Genomic DNA, 24,075 nt, shown 5'->3' on the forward strand with positions numbered 1-24,075 from the left:
GTGAGAGATGGAAGGTGCCCTGGTCCGAACACATATGGAATATTGTTCATTACTCAAAGTTCAAGTTCTAGACAATCCATTTTTTTAGGAAGAATTTTAGTATATGAGAGAGTAGTGACCGGAAGACTAGATGTCCTTAAGACCATGCCCTATGAGGATTAGTCAGAGTCAGTGATGTTTTCTATTTGATTTTTTTTTCTGCCACGTGGGCTAATAGTTTGATATGTCTTGTTATTGTTCAGTCATTTTTCATTATATCTGACTGTAGCTCCATTTGGGGTTTATATTATGTTTGTAAAGACTCAGATCCCTTGAAAAAGCAGACCAACTAGTCATAATTTGTAGATGAGAAAACTGAGGTGCAGGGAGATTGTGACTTGTCCAAGATCATACAAATAATAAGTAGAGGGAATCCGAACCCAGATCCTCTGATTCCTTATCAGGCTGTCTGTCTTTTGTTAAAAGCGTTGTAAGACTGACCAAACCCTTTGATTGACTGAGACACACTCAGGTCTAGCACTAGAAGGAACATCAGAGATCATCTAGTTCAGTCCTCTCATTTTACAAAAGGGGAAACTGAGGCCCCGTGGTGAAGTGACTTATCCAGGTAAATAGAATAATCAGCAACTGAAAATGTAAACCCAAGCCTTATGACTTCGACTCCGGTGATTCCATGACACTAGCAGTGAAATAGAAATTATTATCACTTTGTATACATTTTAAGTCTTTCCCTCCCCACACGGTACAAGGAGGTCAGAGCCGAGGAGCAGAGTGTCCCTCACTGGAAACTGGTGATGAAGTTGTCAATTTCAGCTCTTGGTAACAGACATCCTTTGCCCACATGTTCATTCAGAAGTGAAAACAGTGTTGCTACAAATAAAGTTTCCATTCAAAGCTTGACAGGGCAACCTAGTTCAAAGCGGGAAGAACAATTTTGAGGGAAGAAAAAAGCCAGATTTTGACCCTGACCTATCGTAAACACCCGGCTTTCCCAGGCTCTGGGATTTTTCTAGAGATCCTTAAATTGATGGAAGTGAATCCAGACTGGAAGGGGGAGGGGTGGCAATTTGTGACATCTCCTAAACTCAGGGAAATATTCCTTAGTTGTCACATTCTTTTCTGGAGCCCAGATACATCGTAACTCTCTTTACATTATTTGTAAGCCTTATTTTATTACTTTTGGTTTTTATGTCCCTTCTCTTTAAGAATGTAGCTTTTCTTCACTCCGTCTGCCTCCCTTCTCCCCTCAATCCCTTTCATACCTTGTAACATATTACAAAAGAGAAAGGTTAAAAAAAAAAGTAATTCAGAAAATTGTGTGACTGCCTCTGATAGTGTATACCACAATACACACCCATGGTTTCCTAATTATGTAATGAAGGGAGGGAAATGCATAAAAAAAACCAAAAAAACACTTTTCTCCCAGGACCAAGCTCAGCAGTTATAACTATGCAATGTCAAGTTTTAGAGTATTTTTTTTGTTATTTGGATTCATGTTCCTTTAATCATTGTATATATTATTTCCTTGGTTATGCTTTCTTACTCTGTCTAAGTTTATATGTCTCCCCATGCTTCTCTAAAGCTTTCAGCTCCATTGCTTCTTATGATGCCATAGTACCCCAGAGAAAGAACTGATAAATAGGTGTCTATAGAATAATTTTACATAGATAATCTATTTGTGTCCAATGGCAACCATCTCTAGGATGGGGAGGAGGGAAGAAAAAAATTACATGATAACTTTATTATATATTTAAACAAATTAAATAAAACATACTAAATATGTTAACAATATTAACATATAACTAATGTATATTTAAAAAAAAAACCTTTTCTCCCAGGACCAAGCTCAACAATTGTAACTGTGCAATGCCAAGTTTTAGAGGTTTTTTGTAATTCAGATTTATGTTCTTTTAATCATTACATATATATTATTCCCTTGGTTAAGCTTTTTTACTCTGTATAAGTTTATATGTCTCCCCATGCTTCTCTGAAGCTTTCAGCTCCATTGCTTCTTATGATGCCATAGTACTCCTGAGAAAGAACTGATAAATAGGTGTCTATAGAATAATTTTACATAGATAACCTATTTGTGTCTAATGGTAATCATCTCTAGGATGGGAAGGAGGGAAAAAAATGGAAAAAAAGAGATAATTTTATTATATATTTAAACAAATTAAATAAAACATATTTTATATGTTAGCAATATTAATACATGACTAATCTATATTATATAAATAAAATAAATTTTAAAATGAAAATATTTTAAAAATAATAATTGCTAGCATTTATCTATTTATTAAAGTTGCAAAGTATTTTACACATCTTAGTTCATTTGATTCTCATCAGGGTTGATACACAACAATACAAGATATTATTTTGTAGATGAGAAAACCAAAGCCCAGCGAGAGAGGTAAAGTGAAGTACTTGAGGCTTGATTTGAACTCAGGGTTTTTTTTTTTTTTTTTTTTTTTTTACTTCGGGCCCAGTACTTTTATCTGTTGTGTCACAAAGCTGTCTGTATATCACCATTTCTTTAGCTATTTCTTAGTCAATAGGTATATACCTTGTGTAATATTCATTTTCACTAACCCTTAGAATTAATATTTATGCTTTGATTTTTCATTTGCTGTTATTTGATTTCAGTGACCTAACATGTTTTAGGGGAATCCTGGGATGTAACTGAGTCTAGGACGAGCAAACTTGCGATCATGGAAACCGTTGTGATTGTCGCCATTGGCGTGCTGGCTACCATTTTTTTGGCCTCATTTGTGGCCTTGGTTGTGGTCTGCAGACAACGTTACTGTCGGCCTCGAGATCTGCTCCAGCATTATGACTCCAAGTGAGTTCCCTGAAGGGAGGGGAGAAGGTTCATAGTTACAGAGCTGAAAGGGATCTCAGAAGCCATGTAGTTGTGGAAACTGAGGAGAGTTAGTGAATGGCTCAAGGTCACATAAATTTGGCTCTTAGAAGAAGAAACATATACTTAAAAAAATCAAGTTGGCTCCATTCAACCCAGAGTTATATGTTTGAAAGTGATATGAAAGCAGGTTTTCTGGTTTATGATTCATGATAATACTCTGCACTGATTAAGGAAATATCCTCAGAATCAGAGGACTTGGGTTCAAATCATACTTCTGATAATTTACTACCTGTGTCATTCTGGACAAGTCACACAACCTCCTTGAGTCTCAGTTTCCTTATGTGTAAATTGGACTAGTTGGCCTCTGAGGTTTCTTCTAGTTCTTTATCTGTATCTTATTCATTCTGTGGACCTCAGTTTCCTCATCTTATAACAAAAGGGTTGGAATAGATGGCCTCTGAGATTTTTTGTAGTTCCAGATTTAGGATTTTATGTTCTTTTTTTTCCCCTTTAGCAAACCAAGATTTTCATACATGACCAAAAACTACTTTGTGTCCAAACTCATGGGGAAGAGAAGGCAGCAGTGGAATAGGGTTCAGAGAAGGCTGGAAAGCAAAGTCCTCAGAGATATTGAATCCTGTTGAAACAAAACCTACTACAATAGAGATTTTTGTTAGACAAAAAGGTGTTGGAACCTTGGCTCATGGACCACTTGAAGCAAGTGCTGCTCAGTATACTAAATCCCCGACATTCTGCTTTATACAAATAAAGAGCTCATGAAAAAGCATATGTAAACTGATCTCTATGATCAAATCGGTGATGCTTTATCTTCATTTCTGAATATTTCCCAGTCACAGTGGCTCCTGCTTCCTCAGTTCTAAATTCCATTCATGGGACCAGTTCCCAGGGGTGTACTGGAGTGGATTGTTACAATTTCCATGTGAGAAATTATACCTTGAAAATCACAAAGGTTCTCAAATCAGGACTTGATTTATTGTTTTTTGATTGTTAGGCTTTAAAAAATGATGGAAAAAATGTTAATAATGCAGATTAAATCTAAAAAATGTATTATATATACTTTTATTCCTCCTGGAGAGCCAGTTGTTAAACATTTATCAGCACATATCTTCCAATCTCACTTGTCCCAGCCTCTTATTCTATTGATACCTAATTTAGAATTAACTCATGTCTTCACGATTCATCCATTTGGGGTTTTCTTGGCAAGGATAGATATAATTTGCCATTTCCTTCTCCAGCTAATTTTATAGATGGGGAAACTGAGGCAAACAGAATTGAGCGACTTGCTCAGGGTCACACAGCTAGTGAGTGTTTAAGGCCAGATTTGAACTCAGGAAGATGAGACTTCTTGATTCCTAGCCCAAAGCTCTATGTTCAATGATACCATCTAGCTGCTTCCCTAATTTACAAACAGTGAAGTGTACCAAGGGATCCTATTATTTAAGGAATGTTTATCACAGGATCTCAAATCTGAAGCTAGAAAGGACACAGAAGCCATCTAATCTCAAATCCCATTTTACAAATGAGTAAACTGAGACTCTGTGAGAGTTAAAGAAGTAGTTAGATTAAAGAAGTAGTACTTACTACTTCTTTTCATACATGACCAAAAACTAAGGTGAACCCAGTTTGTGTCCAAACTCATGAGGAAGAGATCACAGGCAGAATTTTAACTGAGATCAAAGTTCACAAGCAGGGAATGATTATATCAAACAAATACCCATTATTTTGTATGTTTAAATTCAAGTTTTCTTTTATATAAAGGATGACATGCTTGTTTTCCTGAAAGAATGTGCACTGTTCCTTGGACTTCATTGTAATGAGATTTGTCCTCCATGAGACTCCTCAAGGGATGTATATTTCTAGGGTTGAAGTCGAGAAGGACTGGGATAGATGAGAGGGACTGAGACAAAATGGTGGGGGAAGTATTTAAGCTGATAATTTTGAGGACAGAGTTAGGTGAATGTGAAAGTGGTTCTGATTAATTCAAGGAAAGGACTAGAGAGAGGAGGAAGGGGAAGGGAAGGAAGTGGGGAGTGAGATGTGTATATCACCAGAACAATATGGACCATGAACCCTCTCATGATGGTGCACAATTCTTCCTAATTTGTCTTGTGGGTAGTGAAGTGTTTTGGACTGACTCTGGGCATCTGGATCTCAGGCTTTTTTCTTTTTGGCTCTGGCCTCCTCCAATCACGATCCAACAGGGGAGTTCCATCCAAAAAATGAAGCCATCCTGAAGTCTGGTACTCAGTGGGGTTGCCAAATATAGGATGAAAGCTTTTTCCTGTTCTCCTCCTGCTTTATTTATTTATTTATTTATTTTGGATGAATTGTTCCCTCTCTGGCAGGTGGTCAGCATGAACTCTCCATAAACCATTTAACTATGCTTTTTCTTTGTAGACCAATCGTGGACCTAATTGGTGCTATGGAGACCCAATCAGAACCTTCTGAGTTAGAACTGGATGATGTCGTTATCACCAACCCCCACATCGAGGCCATTCTAGAGAATGAAGATTGGATCGAGGATGCTTCGTAAGACAGCTTTTCTCCTTAGGTTCTCCAAAGGTCTTCTGGGATGGGCGCCTGCAGGTCTGGGCGCCTGCAGGTCTGGGCTTCTGCTCCCTCATTTGTCAAATAAAGAGACTGAATGAGAACTTTTAAAAGATAACCTTCAATTTCAAATGCTATAAAGCTTTTGTCCACCAGGGAGCTTCACTTTTGACTAGCAATCCATCATTGTGTAATAGGACTTGGAAGCTGGGGACCTGAGTTCTAATCCAGATGTTAGTAATTTCTAGTTTTGTGCTCCTAGGCAAGGCATTTAAGCTAATTGAACTTTGCTTTCCTTTTTATGTCTTCTCAAGAGTACATACATGATTATGTATATATACATAATCATGTATGTACTACCTGCTTGATAGAGCTGTATGAAAAACAATTCATAAAACTTAAAGTGCTAATAGAAATGGTACTTTTTATTATTGGAGGGAAACAGCAATACAAAGAGAGCTCTGGAGTCAGAATATCTGGGTTCAAGTCTACTCTCTGACCTTGGGCAGATTATTTGCCTCAGCTTCCTCATCTGCAAAAAAAGAATAACAATAGCATCAACATCCCAGGCTTATTTTAAGAATCAGATAAGATAATTCTGAAATGCTTAGCACAGTGCTCAGTACATAGTAAACATCATGTAAAAATTAATGATGATGATGACAATGATGATGATGATAAAAAGGAAGAAACTTCATAAGCTCAGAGGAGAGGGCCTGGGTTTCTGGGAGGTATTATGATGGGGAGGTTGGGAGGAGCTTCTACAGATAGGACCACTCGATTTTAATCAATAAATTTATTTAATTTTGATTATATTGGATTGTTGTTGGTAAGGGCAGTAGCTAGTACAGTGGATAGAACACTAGCTCTAAATTAAAATCTTCTTAGTTCAAATCTTTATTCAAATACTTACTAGCTATGTGATCCTGGGCAAGGCACTTCACCTTGTTTGCCTTAATTTCATCATTTGTCAAATGAGCTAGAGAAGGAAATGGCAAAGTATTCTATGTCCTTGCCAAAAAAAAAAGTCCAAATGGGGTCACAAAGATTCAGACACAATTGAAAAATGACTAAATAGCAGCAACAAATTGCTGATAAGGCTGGAAACCCCATCCATGGGTCAGAGGCCGAGGAGGTTGGGATGCTGGAAGGGAGGAGGGAGAAGGGAGGATGGCTTTTCTCTTAGACACTGATAAGCTCTTTTTTTTTCCTCCAGGGGCCTCGTCTCTCATTGCATTGCTATTTTGAAGGTAATCATTTCTTATTAGCAAATCTTGACTATAATGACTGCATGCTATCCATGGGGTATAGCCTGAGGAAGAATCTTATTTTGGCTGCTTCTCTCAGAGGATGCATTTGGTACTTGAGGGTGGAGGGTGGGGAATGGTTCTGTATGGAATGAGTTGAACTTGAGTGGAATTGATAAAAATGATCCCAGGTCTAGCTCCTCCCCTCCATAGTGATTTGTTCTATCCATTGCCCTTATAAAGAAAAAAAAAAGATCTGCTCTTTTCTAAACCTCTGAGATAGAGCATGGCAGAATGACTGGATACAGCAGACCTGGATTTAAATCACACTTCTGGCAATACTCACCTGTATTTACTTCCTTAGACTTCAGTTTCCTTATCTGTAAAAAGAAAGGATTGGACTAAAGAGCCTCTGAGGGGGTCTTCCAAATCTTAATTCTATGATCCCTGCTCTGTCACCAACTGGCTGTGTGACCTTGGTATATAAATCAATTTTTCTGGGCCTCAATTGTATCACCTGTAAAATGAGGGGATTAGATTAGAAAATGGTTTTTTTTTTCCTACTGATAGATCTAATATTCTATTTTTTGGGGGCCAGTTCCTTTCAGCTCCCTAGCTCTAGGATGGGGGTGGGGGTTCAAGAATGGACTGGGCTCCTGGACCTTGATGATTAGGAGTGTCTGTTGCTGGGGTCTTGAAGGAGCACACTTGAAGGAGTCGGGGAAGCTTTTGCTAAAGGCAAAACCTTGGAGAAAAAATGAGGGTGAAAACTTTTCTGCTAAGCTCTAAGGGAAATTCAATCATATGATCTTTCTCAGGGTTCTTATTCTAGATTAGAGTTCTTTGATCCAAAATTCCAACCCTGATCTCTGATTCTCAGCCCCACCCCCATCTCACTTTGCATTTGCTTCTTCCCATTCCCCTGTACAGTGTTGACTCCAAACTCATGGTAAGTTTGGGGAACGAACAGATAAGGAACCAAGAATTCTAGCTAGGGGTTAGAGAGTTAGCTAGGGCTTGGCTGTGTTCCCCTCAAAGAAGACAAAGACCTTTGGATCCTGGTCATTTTGTAACCGCCTCCTTTCCTTCACCATCAGATTTGCCATACTCTGACAGAAAAACTTGTTGCCATGACAATGGGTTCAGGGGCAAAGATGAAGACTTCTGCCAGTGTCAGTGACATCATTGTAGTGGCTAAGCGGATCAGTCCCAGGTAAGAAAGGAACTGGTCAGGTCTTGGGTGTGGGCGTGGGGGTAGGTGATGTCCTGTGTGGGAGAGAAGGTCTGGGGGTGAAAGGGGATGAGGAGGGGGATACGTTCACCTCACAGTTATTCACACTAATGGATGGGTATGTTGACAAGGATAGTAGCCTTGTGCCTTTCGCCCCTCTGCACAAATAAAAATCAATAATGACAATAGATTATTCATAATGTTGTGAATTTTTATCATTGACTTCATAATATATTCCATGGTACAGTAGGAAAAGCATATAGTTGAAAAAGCATAGAAAAATAGCAAAAAGACCAGGGTTGGGCAGTAGGTGGAGCCCTGAATTTTGGAATTCTGCATTCAAATCCAGCCTTAGGTATTTATTAGCTGAGCAATAACTCTGATTCTGGACGAGGCACATCTTTGTCTGCCTCAGTTTCCTCATCTGTAAAAGAAGATAAGAATAGTCTCTACCTCTAAGATTGCTGAGGGAAATCAAACAAGATAATGTTTGTAGAATGTTTTTCAAATTTTTAAGGGCTATATAAATGCTTGTATTTTAATAATATATATAATATATCATTACACATATTAAATGCGCTATGGTTTATTATACAACATATGTGATATATATCTACCTATAGTATAGACAATATTATATCTGTATTATATAATACACAATGTATAAATCAAATACATATGCACACATATGGCATATGCATGCATATAACATACATATATAGGTTGATATATACATACATGGATAAACTATATATGTACAGATACATATAATATTGTGATGATATTTTGATGATATGGTGATGTGATGATAATTTGATACCATATATTATATGACGTTAACTTCTCTGAAATAGAATTAAAAACACTTGGACTGGCTATAGTTATATAATTATAGAATATGAGAAATCCTAAAACACCATATGTTATGATTATAAGGTTAAAAAAATAGATTACTCAGTAGCTTTTCCCTAAATATTTCCAATGCTTTACAAGCAGTTTCAGGGGATGAAATCCTCTGCAACTGCTTTGGCTGATTCAAAGATGCCAATTTGTGATTAAACATTTTGCCTGATGCACATTGTGTGGGATGAATAGAATGATGGATTTGGATCCCAACAGACATGAATTCTAATTCGACTTTTCCCACTTAGTAGCTGTGTGACCTCAGACAAATCATTTAGCTTTACTGAATATCAGTTTCCTCATTCTGTAATTGGACCAGTAATGCTTGTAGAGCTAGAATAGCTTGTCTTATATATATATATATGAGCTCATCTTACATGCACAGTAACCCTGTGATATAGGTCCTATTGTCTCCATTTATACAGATGAGGAAATTGAGTTTGAGAAAGGACCTCTTTTACTATTTATATGACCTTGGCCCGATTTTGAGTTTCATCCTCTGAAATGAGGTGGGTGGCAGTTGGTGGTGGTGATGGGGTGGGAATTGGGTAGGAAGTTGTTGGATTAGATCAGGTTAAAATTCTGAGGTCCACAGACATCCAAGGCATTAATGTTTAGATTTTAAGGAATCTTTGAAGTTGAATGGGGAAAAAAATTACATCTCTATTTTGACCAAGCCACTAAATGAAATTTAGCATCTCTTTCAATTATAAATTAAAAAAAAAAATCCCCACCCATTACTTCATGAAGGGATCAGCAAACTGATTGACAAGTGGGTTAATCACAGAAAAGATTAAGATCTCCCAGCCTAAAAGTTCTTGAAGGTCTTTTACAAATCTAACCTTCATGATCCTAAGTGATCTGCACTTCTTTTTTCACTTCCCTTTTCTCCCTGATATATCCCATACTGGATCCCCTTTGCTTTTATCTGCCCCTGGCTTTCATGGAGATGAAAATAAATGGGGGGAGGGGGAGGAATGGAGTGTCCCACACTAGATACTGATATATGAGATATCTTCTCTAGTTCTTCATTTGTTAACCCCTTGGGTGATTTGATCTCTTTGGGCCTGTTTCTTTCCCAGCCCAGGGAGGGAATTAGACTAAATCTGGGTTCTATTCTTTGAATCTATGATCTCTGCTTTAAGCCTGCTTTAAGTACCAAAGAACCAGAACCGGAAGATAATCTAGTCTAACAGTTTCATTTTTCACTTGAGGAAACTGAGGTTCAGAGAGCTTGATTTATCCAGAATCTGTCAAGTGGCAGAGACGGTATTTGAACCTAAATTCTGACTGGACCAGCTTCCTACGATACTATATCAACCCTCTGTTGTCCAATGCCTTAGTTGATGAGGGGAAGAAGGAGTGTAGTCTCTACGCAGCAGAAATTCCATACGCTAGGTGCCAGTTTAATCTCAGTTGCCAGCAAGGACCCTGATTTGCACCTGATATTTTGAAGAAAAATAAAACTAGCCTCTTCTAGGAAGTCTAGAAGTCTATGGTGGCACTGCCACCTAGCGGTCACTTGGTGAACATGTTTGAACCATGAAATAGCTCATCTGTTCTGGTGGTAGATGGAAGCTCCAATGAGAATCATTCTCCAAGGCAGACCACCAACTGCTTTGCTATTTAGAATCTCTGTTTAGCATTCAAAGCCCCCTTCTACCTTTCTAGTCCTTTCCCATCTCACTTCCCAGCATGTATTCTTCTATCCATTCATGCTGGTCCTGACCATTCCAATGAACAAGATCCTCCATTTCTCAGCTCAGGGCAGCCTCTCTGGCTGTCCCCCATGCCTGGAATATTCTCGCTCCTCCCCTTTGACTGCTGACATCCCTCCTGCAGGAAGTCCCGATTATCTGCTAATTATTATTATTTTTGGAGTATTTGCTAGGATTTTCTTTAAAAAAATTTAAATCTAAGTATATATGGTATATGTGTGTGTGTGTGTGTGTGTGTGTGTGTGTGTGTGTGTGTATGTGTGTGTGTGTAAGCTGTTTTCCTTCCTTCCTTCCAGTCCTGCTTACCGGAGAAGGCCAGCATTTGACACACAAACCAACATTTGTGTATTTACATACACACAAGTGAGAAACTGTACAATACACAGTTTTAAATAACATTTGTGCATTTTCATATACACACAGATGTGAAACTATACAATGCATATTTTTAATAACATTGTGCATTTACACCTATGGATGTGAAACTATACAATACACAGTTTCAAATAATATTTGTGCATTTACACATACACAAATGTGAAACTATACAACCCATATTTTAAATAACATTTGTGTATTTGCACACACACAGATGTGAAACTATACAATATAGAGTTTCAAATAATATTTGTGCATTTACACATACACAAATGTGAAACTATACAACCCATATTTTAAATAACATTTGTGTATTTGCACACACACAGATGTGAAACTATACAATACAGTTTCAAATAATATTTGTGCATTTACACACAGATGCAAAATTATACAACACACAGTTTTAAATAACATTTGTGCATTTATACACACATAGATGTGAAATTATATATCACACAGTTTTAAATATTTGTGCACTTACATACACATAGATGTGGAATATACAATACATAGTTTTAAATAACATTTGTACATTTACACACATGTATGAAACTATACAATAATTTTAAATATTAGTTCTCTGTCTAGAGGTAATAGCATCTTCTTTCATGGGTCCTTTGTTGTAGAGGGCTGAAACTCTTGAGTTGATGCACTGATGGCTCGGTTCCGGCACTTAAGACTACTTACTGACATGGGCATGTGCTTGGAGAATGGCCCTTCCCACTATCCTGTGCTGGCTCAATGATTGGTGTACACAGAGAGTTGCAGGGGGGATTAAGGGGTGGAGTAAGATGAGCCAGGGTCACTTTGGCTGTAGATGAGGGAGAAGGAAGGTTGCAGAGATTCTGCTTCTATCCAATTCAATCCTTAATTTAAGACCAAGAATAAAGACTGAGGACTTTTGCTTATCCTGACTCTGGCTGATTCTAAGGTATCCAGGGTGCTAATGTGGTCATCACACTTTGTAACTGATTTGAATTTGTAAATTATTTCCTATTTGTCCTGTCTATAATTGACTTTGCATAGATTTAGTATACATTTTTTCTTTTTTTTTGTGTTTTGTCTCCTCTGGTAGAATGTAAGCTCACTGAGGGAAAGGACTCTCTTTTGCTTCTTTTTGTATCCCCAGCACTTAACACAGTGTCTGGCACATAGTAGGTGCTTAACAAATGTTTCTTGATTGATTGAGTCTAACAGAGTTGCTCAGGCACTAAGAAGTTAAGTCATTTATCCAGCTCACTCAACCAGTATGTGTCACAAAGTGATTCTAATTCAAAACTTGCTCACTCTGAGAACATCTCTCTAACCTCTAAGGTCTCTCTACTTTCTATTTCCCAGAGGTAGGGAAGTCTCAGCTCCTGGAAAAGATGCAGAATTCTGTATTTCAGCATTCTGTGAGAGCTCCAGAAGTTCATTTAATCTTTTTGCCCTTGAAAAGCTGGATAATTCAATTTAGTGTCAGAAATTTGGTGTCAGAAAGATTGACTAAATCAAGATGACCGAGTTTCCAAGCAGTTGGCAACATTGACTGAGACAACAGTACATAGTCTTGTGGGAGGAATATAAAAGAATTAGCCAGCCTGACTGTCTCGGAGGAGCTTGAGAAGGGGAAGTGACCATAGAGATGCAGAGGGAAGGAGGAAAGGAGAAGAAGTAAATCTGAACAGAGAGAGACACTTCTGCCTTCCTTTTTGGTGTTGTCCCTAGCTCATGGGTATATGTCCCATCTACGCCTGCCTAGATGGACCCTGAACCTTAATTCCTAATACCAAGTGGGAAAGAAAGTAATAACTGATTTAATACAACCCCATCCTTGTCCTTTTACCTTTGACCTTGGAGACTCAGCTTTGTATAATCTAGATACCGTTCATTTATTTCTTCTCAGGCTAGCTAATTCTCCTTCTTTCCTTCCGACCTTCCAGCTCTGCTTAAGCAGGTCAAGCAAGTTTCTGAAATACCAATCTATTAATGAATAATAATAGGAGCTAATTGTAACATTTTTAGTGCTTACAAAGCACTTTACAATATTATCAAATTTTCTCCTTACAACAATCCTGGAAAGGAGTTACTTTTATTTTCCTCATTGTACAAATGAGGAAAGGAGACAGACAGGTAAAGTGACTTGTACAAGGTCATGCAGCTAATTAAGTATCTGAAGATGGATTTGAATTCAGGTCTTACTGATTCCTGGTCTAGCTTTTCATCTACTGTACCACCTTGGAATTTATTGTTAGGTTAGCTGACTGATGAAGATGAGTAGTGTTAAGAAAGCATAATATGCTTGGGGCTATCTGGGATGGATAAAACTGGGTTGGGTTAGTGAAGAGCTCAGGAGTGGGTTGCTGCTTTATTGATCTCTTCTCTTCTCCTCAAGAAAATCAGAGAACACAATAAAGTCCCCTATCTATCTTTTCCTGCCTCCATGCATGTACTTATAACTCTAGCGCCAAAAGAGACTAGTCCAAATACTTTCATTTTACAAATAGGGAAACTGAGGAACATGGGTTATAAAGTAACTTGTCCCAGGTCACATTGGCCATAAACAACAGGGCAAGAATTTGAACTGATATTCTCTGACTCTTTCCTCTTCCCCATTTCCTTTCCCTTTCTTCTTGTTGCTCAATTCCTCATTCCCCATTCTCTCTTATTTCTGCTCTTGTCCACTTACTCCAGGGACCGTGTTTATCTTTTGTCAGATCTTATATGTCAGGAGACAGATTTGAAGGCTCACAGAGAAAGCAAGGGACCTTCTTTTTCTCCTTGCTTCTAATTTTCTCAGAGAATGGTCCCAGCAGGCTGGTTTGAGGGCTCAGTGCTTTCTCACTCAGTAGCTTAAGAGCTCCTGGAAAACATTTGAGTAGAATTCTTCCTCAAATATTTCTTGGAAATCAAACAATACATTTTTCCTGTTTCCTGTCTGACTAGACATTAAAATGGCTGTGAGCAGGGCCTGGAGTTAAACCTTGTCCCCAAGTCAGAATGGACAGCCTTCATTTATCAAATCCATTTAATTTTTAAATTAAAACCATCATCTGAATGCAAGGAACCACCAACTGATTTGAACCAGGATTTAACTTATTTGCAGCCTGCTACAGTGGAAAGAGAAATATCCATTGACATTTGAATGTGGGTCTCCTAGATTTCCCCCTCTTTGATGTTTACTACTCATGTGATGTTAGGCAAGTCACTTAGCCTTTCATAGAACCTCAGTTCCCCTTGGATTAAATGAGTTCCAAGGTCTTGGCCAGCTTGGGATTAATGATTCTTTTTATTGTTTTATTGCTGTCTGAATCTTCATGACCCCATGGACCAGAGCATACCTTCCTTATCTCCCAAAGCTCAAGTTCATTTCTCCCATGACACAATCCATCCATCTCATTCTCTGCCAACCCCTTTTTCTTTTGCCTTCAAGGCAACTTCTAAGATGCTAGGATTGGAGCTTTTATCAGGTGGGGACCTTCTCTCCATTACTGCAGAATGAAGCTCTTCCATGCCTAAGAGTTATGTGGCCTAAAAATTCCTGACTTGATAGATCATTATTCTACAGCTGGAAAAGACTTTATCTAGTCCACCCCTCCCCTTCATTTTACATTTGAGGATATTGAGCCCCAGAGAGAAGTAGTTGATCACAAGACATTCAGATTCATTGGTTCATGTATTTAGATCTTAAAGGTGACCTCAGAGGCCACTTAATTCAACCTTTTACTTGCCAGGGATATATAGAAAGTAATTAGCAGAGCTGGGATTGGAGATTTCCATTCGCAGAGCCCTCCGAGGTCATTTTATCTACCACTCTCTTCTCATACTTTATATACAAGGAAACTGAAGTCTAGAGCAGGGAAATGATTGACCAGAAATTGCATAGCAATCAAATAATGGAACCAGGTGAACCCAGGCCCTCTGGCTCCAAATCTGGTGCTCTTTCCAGCATACTTCATTCTATCCAACTTCAAGTTTGTTGGACAAGCTCTTGGTGCTGAATTCCCTTCAACCTGTTAGACTGGTTTTTGATGACAGCTATATAATCCAAGGATTCCTGGCCCATACTCAAAATTCTTTGGCATAATAGGACCATCTAGAACTGGCATTGCTTCATAGCAGAGGACCAGGGTGGCCAGGGGACCAATGGGAAGGCATCCAAATAGGACATCAGTGGGTAACTCCAAAGTTCAATACAATTTTATTTTTTCAATTACATGTAAAGTTAGTTTTAAACTTTAATTAAAAATAAAAAAGATTTTGAATTCCAATTTTCCCTCCTTCCCTCCCTTCCTTTCCCCCTCCCCAAGATAAATAATTTGAGATAGGTTATACATGTACAATAATTTTAAACATATTTCCACATTAGTAATGTGAAAGAAAAAGCAGAATAAAAGAGAAAAGAAACAAGAGAGAAAAAACAAACAAAAAAAGGTGAAAATCGTATGATCATTGCAGAATCCTGCTGTTACTATGGACAATTTTCTCTTGGTTCTGCTCATTTCATTCAGCATCAGTTCGTGTAAGTCTTTCTAGGATTTTCTGAAATCAGTCAGCTCATCAGTTCTTATAGAACAATAATATTCCATTACATCCATATACCATAACTTATTCAGTCATTGACTAACTGAAGAGAATCTACTCAATTTCCAGTTCCTTGTCATAACATAAAGGTCTACTACAAACATCAAAGTTCAAACTTAAGCCACACCAGGTACTAAAATAGAATTTAATGAATTGAACCTTAGCAGCTACTTCCCTTTACAGGAGTATTAGCCCCTCCTGCTGTAAACGTGCTCCAAGAGAACCCCCAAAGATATGTCTTAAGTTAGTGATGTGATGAAAAGAATGTTGGCTTTGGAATCAGAAAGAAATTCAAATCCTGGCTTTTGTTTTTTATTTATTACTTATATTACCATCAATTGTATTTTTTCTCTGGACCTAAGTTTCGCCCTGTGGCTAATGCAGGAATTGAAGTTTCTGACCATTAAGGTTCCTTCAAATTCTCTATGGGATTAAGCACTTAATATGATCAAGATCATAGAATCATAGATTTATAGTTAAAAAAAAGTCCTTGGAGTTATCCAATAAATGGCCTCTAAGTAAAAGAGTAACAGAGCCCAAGAGTGAAAATATAAGAAAGGGATTGAGCAATAGGAAGAAGAAAAAAAAATAATGAATGGAAAGAGTCAGAGATCTTAGTTCTGATTTTTTCCCCCTCTGATACAAGAATCTTTAATTTCCTTGGCCAAATATCTCCTTATTTCATAAATGAGTAAACTGAGGTTCAGAGAGGTAGTTTTGCCCAGGGCCACACAGATGACACTTAAACCTGAAGTTAGGAGGACCTGAGTTCAAATCTGGCCTCAGACACTTAACACTTCCTGGCTGTGTGATCCTGGGCAAGTCACTTAACCCCAATTGCCTCAGCAAAAATAAAATAATAAAATAAAAGTGTTGGTCATCTCCCCTTCCTACACTTGCAAAGAACAAGAAGTCTGAGGTAACACTATGGAACTATGGCTGAGAGCTGGAAGAAATGCCATCTTGTATAACCTCATTTTAGAAAACTGAAGCATAAGTTGCCCAGAGTCGGTGCTAGTGAGGATAAGTGCTAGAACCTGAACCCAAACCTTTCAAACCCAATGCTTTTCCCTTTGGATAATGCTGCATCAGCAGTGTGCTAAGTGCTTGGAAAGGCTAGAATGATCACATCCTAAAAGCTCTCCCTTTTACTGTGTTTCATAGAAATATGATCTCATTTCATTCTCACAATGATCTTGGGAGGTAGCTGCTGTCATTATCCCTATTTTGCACATGAGTCTCCTCTGAAATGACTTTGCACATATTAAAAAAATAATATATATATCTGTGTACATGTTGTCACCCCTAATAGATTATAAACACCTCGAGGACCTGGGTTTTGTTTACAGCCCTCATGCCTTGCACAGTGCTTGACCCACAGCAGATACTTGATGAATGCTTGTTGATTAAATTTCAAAGTTAATAGAATGTTTAAAAAATGTTTTTCCCTTCTCAGAGTGGATGATGTTGTGAGATCCATGTACCCTCCGCTGGACCCTAAGCTTCTGGATGCCCGGTGAGGAGGCACATATGACTTGGGCTATTTGCCAAAGGTGGCAGTTGGGTAGTGAGTCAACCAATGAGTCAACTACTCTGTAATCAAGCAACAGAATGGTCAGTTATCTAATAACCTAAAAGTTACTCCTAGAGCATATGTCCCTCCATGGGAGGTAGTAAGGCTGTAGAGTAGCCATGTTCTTAGTCTTGAATCACAGAGGAGCTCCTTCAGGAACTGTCCCAGCAATAGAAATGAGTTCTTGTTACATATCTCAGGTCACTCCAGTTCTACCTGGATCCTGAATTGGTTTTTGAAATTTGAAAGAGTATTTATTAAGTTTGGGGATTTTACATATTGCAAACATGGTCAGGGCTAACTAGTTAATCTTGTTCTGGTTCAGGGGTGAGATAATCCCATTTCAAGGTCATTGGAAGTAGAGAGAGTCAGTCTTAAGTTTTAGATTTTGATATCTAAAAATAGGATTGTGCCTATTTTTATTACTAAAACCCCTGGTGGGGGTCCCCTTTTCTTATACTCTGCAAAGAGAAGGAAGTAGGGACAAGTATTGAGAGCTGGAAAAAATCTCAGATCACATCCCTACCCCCAAACACTCCAACTCATTGTTAACCTAGGAACAGTGCCTGGCATGTAATAGGCTCTTAATAAAAATTTGCTAATTGATTGCACTTTATTGGCTATTCCATATACACCAAAGGCTTGCCTCCCTTGGTTCTGGCCATTATCCAGGTGACAACCTTTGGCATATGTTCAAAGGATGATAGTATTACACCTCAGAGGGCATCAGGTCCAATTTCTTCATTTTACAGATGGGAAAACTGAGGCTCAAAGAGATTGACTTGTCCAAAGTCACACAGACAGTAAGTTAAACTCAGATCTGGTAACTCCAAGCTTAGCATTTTTTCATCATAGCATATATCTTCTCTTTGTTTTGGGTCTAGAGTTTGACCAGGTCAACAATGAACAGTGGTAGCAACTGGGTCTCCCATGTTTATCTCTCCCCATACCCACTATTGTTATTCTGTCATTTCAGTCATGTCTGATTCTTCAAGACCCCATTTGGATTTTCTTGGCAGAGATATTGGAGTAGTTTACAATGTCCTTCCCCAGCTCATTTGATAGATGAGGAAACTGAGGCAAACAGGGTTAAGTGACTTGCTTAGGGTCACATAGGTTGTAAGTGTCTGAGGCTGGATTTAAACTCCTAAAGATGAGTTTTTTTGACTCCAGTTATGGTGTTCTCTCTACCTTACCACCTAAAGGTTGTACTTTTACTACTAATAAAGTAATAAAAATCTACTTTGCCATCTGATCACCTAGTTGCCCGTGATCAGCCCCCAAATTGGGCACTTCCCCCTTCTGATGTCCTTTGGGCTTCAGTTATGGTACCACTAACTAATTCTGGGTCAGGGAATGCATCATGTACCTAATTTGTATCCTTCTGTCACATGTATAATTGATTTTTAAACCATTAAATCCCAATTGCTCCTCCTCCCCACTGACTCACCATGACTTCTTCAGAGATACTTCATCTTTACTTTTTGATGGATTTTCAGGATACAATGCTGGATTCAGAGTCATATCCCAGGCTTTGTCTTTTACTCCCTGTGTTCAAGTCAAGAGAGGCAGCAAGGTAGTATCATGGATTTTAGTATTGTTTTGGAGTCAGAAAGACTTGCATTCAAATCCTTCCTTAGATTTTACTAATCATGTGATCCTTGATAAGTCATTTCACCTATGTCTGCCTCAGTTTCCTCATCTCTAAAATGGGGATAATAGTAGCACAGCAATAATTGTAAGACTTAATAATGTGTAGAACACTTTATAAACCTTAAGGATCAATATAAATGGTAGCTAATAACATTAATTAATTAATATTAACAATAACAACAACAACAATAATCTCACTTCTTTTATTTGGGTAAACAATAACAATAATCTCATTTCTCTTTTTTGGGTAAATAACAACAACAACAATAATCTCACTTCTTTTATTTGGGTAAACAACAACAACAATAATCTCACTTTTATTTGGGTAAACAACAACAACAATAATCTCACTTCTCTTTTTTTGGGGTAAATAACAACAACAACAATAATCTCACTTTTATTTGGGTAAACAACAACAATAATAATCTCACTTTTATTTGAGTAAACAACAACAATAATAATCTCACCTCTTCAACAACAACAACAATCTTACTTTTATTTGGTAAACAATAATAATCTCACCTCTTTTATTTGGGTAAACAACAACAATAATCTCACTTTTATTTGGGTAAACAACAACAACAACAATCTCACTTCTTTTATTTGGGTAAACAACAACAACAATCTCACTTTTATTTGGATAAACAACAACAATAATAATGTCACCTCTTTTTTTTTGGGGGGGGGGATAAACAACAACAACAACAACAATAACCTCAGTCTTTCAATAGGATAACCTGATCCTGTTGTTTTTTTTTTTTTTTTCCCAGCACAACTGCTCTCCTTCTGTCGGTCAGTCACCTGGTGCTGGTGACCAGGAACGCCTGCCACCTGACCGGCGGCCTGGATTGGATCGACCAGTCATTGTCAGCAGCCGAGGAGCACTTGGAAGTGCTCCGGGAAGCAGCTTTGGCCTCGGAGCCGGAGAGGGGTCTCCCAGGTGCTGAGGGCTTCCTCCAGGAGCAGTCTGCCATCTAGCTGTGGCTAGCTCACCACAGGGGGGCAGACTTCTGGCACGCCAGTGAATCTTTAGTTTTTGGGTTTTTCTGTAGGATTAGTTGGCTCCCTCAGCTCCCAAGTGAAGCTTTTGTGCATTTGTGAGTATGGCAGCATGACCCACTGGCAGCTATGGCTACCACTGGTGGCCAGTGGTAATGTGGTGTAGAGATCACAGTGTCTACACTGGCTGTCACTTTTAGGGTTTGAGCATTTCCTCTTGGCCCCATGCCCACACATTGGGTACGCTGCTACATCTGGATTGTCCTATCTTGGCAATGGTCTGGGGGTTTGCATAATTAAGTATTTCTTAGTTAATGGAATTTCATTGATATGAGACATAATCCTGGAAATTTGGAAGGCGGGGCTCCTTTCTCCAGAGATGTGTTTGGCAAATAACAAAAGAAGTTGGTAGGAAGGGGGTGGGTAGGTACTGTTCAATCAATGAGCTTTAGGGGGATTCAGAATTCAAGACCTTGATGTCTCAAGGATATATAATGGAGTATCAGTCATAGCAAAGTGGCTTTGAGCCAGGAAAAACTGGTTGCATCTCTGTCCCATCTCTGATAAGCTGATGGGGTGGACAAGTCGCTTAATGCCTGTGTCCTGGGCAACTGAACTAGAAATCAAAAGCAATTTCCAACCTGGGAGAGGGAATTTCCTTGTAGAGAATTCCTTATACCCGTGAAAGAGGGAAGGAAATAAGCATTTATTAAATACCTACTATGTACCCATAACTCTGATAAGTTTTATACCAATGAAATGATAGGTTCAGTTAAAAAAACTTATTCAAAACCACTAATTTATCAGGATAGACAAGTTGTTTGTTGTCATGGGTGTGACCCATTTTTGTCTGCTGTTCAGATATAAGGAGAGGAGTCTGTTCTCCCAGTCACCCTGAACATAAGTCTTAAAGATGTTGGTCCTGCTCAGAAATTTAGATGAAGGTATAGAGGGCAGAGTCACATCACCTCTGTAGTCCTCAAATTCCTTCTCTGTAATATGAAAATAATTGGACTACATTGGCCTCTAAGGTCCCTTCTGGCTCAGAATCTATTATCCTGTAATTCTCTTTGCCTTCCTGGGTCTCAGCTTTCCCATCTGTAAAACGGGGAGGTGGCAGTAGATGGCCTTTATTTCCAGACTCATAATCTCATCAGCTTTTTAGCCTTTCTGGCTAATTTCCTTTCTCTTTAAGTTGAAAAGGCTAGATCAGATAGCCTGTGAGGTACTTTCCAATTTTAAATCTATGAGATACTGTTCTTTAGCAATTGACACAATGCAGGAACACTCAGGACACTTTCTCTTTCCTGAGATCTGCTTGGCAAATGACAAAGGATCATTGGGTATGATGAGTGAGGGTGGGTACTTTTCAGTCATTGAGCCTTTGGGGACTCAGAAATGAAACTGGAAAATTTTGATATCTCAGTATTTGTTGCCATGTTATGGGAGAGTCCACACTACCAGGTCTACTGAGAGCTGTTTTCTGCCCTCAGGGGGTAAAGAAGGTACTTCTTCAGCTCCCAAGTCACTGCTTGGGGGACAGAATTGATGCTGTACCAAATACTACTATTTATTACAAGGAAGATGAAATCTATCACTTTAATGTTTAGCCCCTAAGTTGAGATGTCACAACTAAGACCTGATTCTGGAAGATAAAGGCAATTTTGATGTCTTTTTCAACATACCCAAAGGTCATAGTGTTCTGGTGTTCTAGTTGGGAAATCATGTTTTTAGGTAGTGGGAACTTGTGGGTTGGTCCATTGGTCCATTGTTGAGACTGGGGAATTTTTGGTTAAGAAGGGAGAAGGAGAAAGGGAAGATCCTTTATGGTCATCTATGTAATATATAGCAAGTTACCCAGATTTCTATTGTAGAGCTAGAGGTCAGGGAAACAAGGCTGAATTTCAGCATAGATAGAGTCAAGAGTTGTCTTCCAACCTTAAATGGGACCCTTATTATCTTTTTTTTTTAAAATTTAATTTTATTTAATAATAACTTTGTATTGACAGAATCCATGCCAGGATAATTTTTACACAGCATTATCCCTTGCAATCACTTATGTTTCGTTTTTTTCCCCTCCCTCCCTCCTCCCCCCCCCCCAAGATGGACCCTTATTATCTTGAGCTCCTAGGATCCTCACTTCAGAGACATTGATTTCTGGCTTTCTGAAGCTCGGGATAAGTGAAATCAGCTTGTGGTAATAAGGTCAGTCAGTCCTGAAAAAACTGAAAAGTTAGATTGGATGGTGGTTCCTTTCTATCACTTCTCAATTAGGTACTTAGATCACCATTCTTTTTTTTGGGTTCCCTCTCAGAAGAACATCTAAACTCTCTTTAGCTATAATGTAAATGATGTGATCGAATGGTCCAAGGACATCTTATTTTCATTTTAAAAGAGCTCAGCTCTTTAAACTAAGAAACTGAAGACCTGACCTGGAATTTCAGTCTTTAGCCAAGTAATGGGAGAACTTGGGGAGACCTTTCCAATGATCTAGAAAACACATGACATCACAAATATCAAACCCGCAGCCTCCATATGTGAGATCCTGAGTGCCAACACAACCAAATCCACATTGACTCACAACTGGAAGGCCCCTAATTTCTCCATATATGTTGTACCTCACTGGCCAGATGTGATTCACTTGTGCTCCTTGCTGCTTTGTAGTTTTGCTTTTATTTTATGTGTTGAACAAATAGAAATCACTCAATAAAATGGATGCTCATAAATGACAATTGAGAACTAAAATCTGTCAACTCAACCATCCAGACTCCTTGGAAATTGGATTTAAGAGATCCCTTGCTGCAGCAGAGATGCATTTGCCTATGAACAAACCAACTTCCTGGAAGTGACTTCCTTTTTGTGGAGGATCCAACTCAAGGGAGGTAGAGGGAGAAGCTTTGTGTTAGGTTGCCAATAGATCATCTGGGCTCTAGTTTTCATCTTCTCACTATCGTCCTGTTCGACTTTGTATAGAACATTTTACTTCCCACCTTCAATTTCTTTTTCTGTAAAATGAAAAGTTTGGACTACAAAGTCACTAACATTATTTCCAGGTCTAACTTCTTTTTTGGTGTGTATGTGTATGTTGGATGATTCACCGGAGTCAGAGACCTTGAATTCATATCCTACTCCTGACTCTTGTTACCTGTGTAAGTAACAAGATTGGACCTATCACTTAACTTCTCTGTGCCTTGGTTTCCTCATTTGTAAAATGAGAGGGTTAGACTAAATGCTCTCTAGAAGCCTCTTCAAACTTCAATCTATGATGCTATGACTTCCATACAGAGCTGATATAGCGCTATATTCTTTTACTGTAAGAATAAGTTGGGTCACTTATAAACCAGATGGGGATATGGGACTATCCAAAAAGTAAGACTCATAGTATTTTGTTTTAATTCCAGTTATTTAGGGCTGCTGGTCTCATTAATATGATTAAGATTGTTCTAAATTTCATGAGGGAACCTTCTGGAGAAAGACTTGTCTGATGTTTTCTCCTCAAATGATAATGTACACACTTATTTGTGAGAAGCACAATTGTTAGTGTTATAGATACCAAATCGATGTAAGTACCAGAAAACTGGGTTTATATCCCCTCCGACATACCCTGCTTTCGTGACAATTTAATTTATTTATCTCTCATTTAATTTAATTAATCTCTTATTACTTTTAGGTAACTCTCTTAAGAAGAATCTCAGACCTGCTTTGGCAAAGGGAATTTCCTCCTCTGGGGATACCCTATCTCAAAGGAGTCCCATATCTGGGTTCTATTTGTATATATACTATTTCTCTCCCAAATCCCTATTAGACCATTAACTTCTAGAGGGAAGGGAAAGCTTTCTGTTTTATCTTTGTATATCAGCAAGAGATGTCCATCTATCACCACCAGGGATTTTTAACCTGGGGTTCTGGGAGGGTCCATGGTTGGCTTAAAGGAATTTCAGAACTTGGGCCAGAAAAACATATTACATTTTCATTTTCACTCACCTCTAACTGAAATTTAACATTTCTTTCAAATATAAATGTCAACAAAACCTGATTCCGATGAAGGGTCCCTAGATTGCTAATGGGGTCCATGACACAAAAAAACCTAAAGAATCCCTGGCTAATCTTTTGACAGAGGAGGAAACTGAAACAAAATCTGATATATGATTCCTCTGACGTCTTGCAGAAAGAATCATGGGAAATTAGCATGCCAAAAGACAATTCTGGGGGTTTGGAGCAGAAAAGAGCTTTAAAGAATTCTTGCAGAGAATGGTTAATATATTAACTGAAAATCGCTCCCGGTAATTAGGCTAGGTAGAAAAACCATAGCTGGAGGGCATTAAATGAAAGGGCAAAGAATTCGAGACCTGCTAGATAAAACAAGCTTGATGGATTTC

General features: G+C 38.4%; 1 protein-coding gene across 2 annotated transcripts in view; it reads left to right on the forward strand.

The window, feature by feature from the left end:
- TMEM98 (transmembrane protein 98) overlaps positions 1-22,422 on the forward strand; it is a 25,827-nt gene extending 3,405 nt beyond the window's left edge. The window contains exons 2-7 of one of the 2 annotated variants that reach the window (XM_051992408.1): positions 2,644-2,839; positions 5,279-5,410; positions 6,645-6,678; positions 7,773-7,888; positions 16,928-16,987; positions 19,468-22,422. In XM_051992408.1, coding sequence (XP_051848368.1) covers positions 2,709-2,839; positions 5,279-5,410; positions 6,645-6,678; positions 7,773-7,888; positions 16,928-16,987; positions 19,468-19,675 — 681 coding nt within the window. In that variant the 5' untranslated portion in view covers positions 2,644-2,708 and the 3' untranslated portion in view covers positions 19,676-22,422. The remainder of the gene's footprint in view (positions 1-2,643; positions 2,840-5,278; positions 5,411-6,644; positions 6,679-7,772; positions 7,889-16,927; positions 16,988-19,467) is intronic. The other variant, XM_051992407.1, reaches the window with a different exon arrangement.
- The last annotated feature ends 1,653 nt before the right edge of the window (positions 22,423-24,075 follow it).

Source organism: Antechinus flavipes, chromosome 4 (assembly GCF_016432865.1).
Source record: "Antechinus flavipes isolate AdamAnt ecotype Samford, QLD, Australia chromosome 4, AdamAnt_v2, whole genome shotgun sequence".
Classification (NCBI taxonomy): Eukaryota; Metazoa; Chordata; class Mammalia; order Dasyuromorphia; family Dasyuridae; genus Antechinus; species Antechinus flavipes.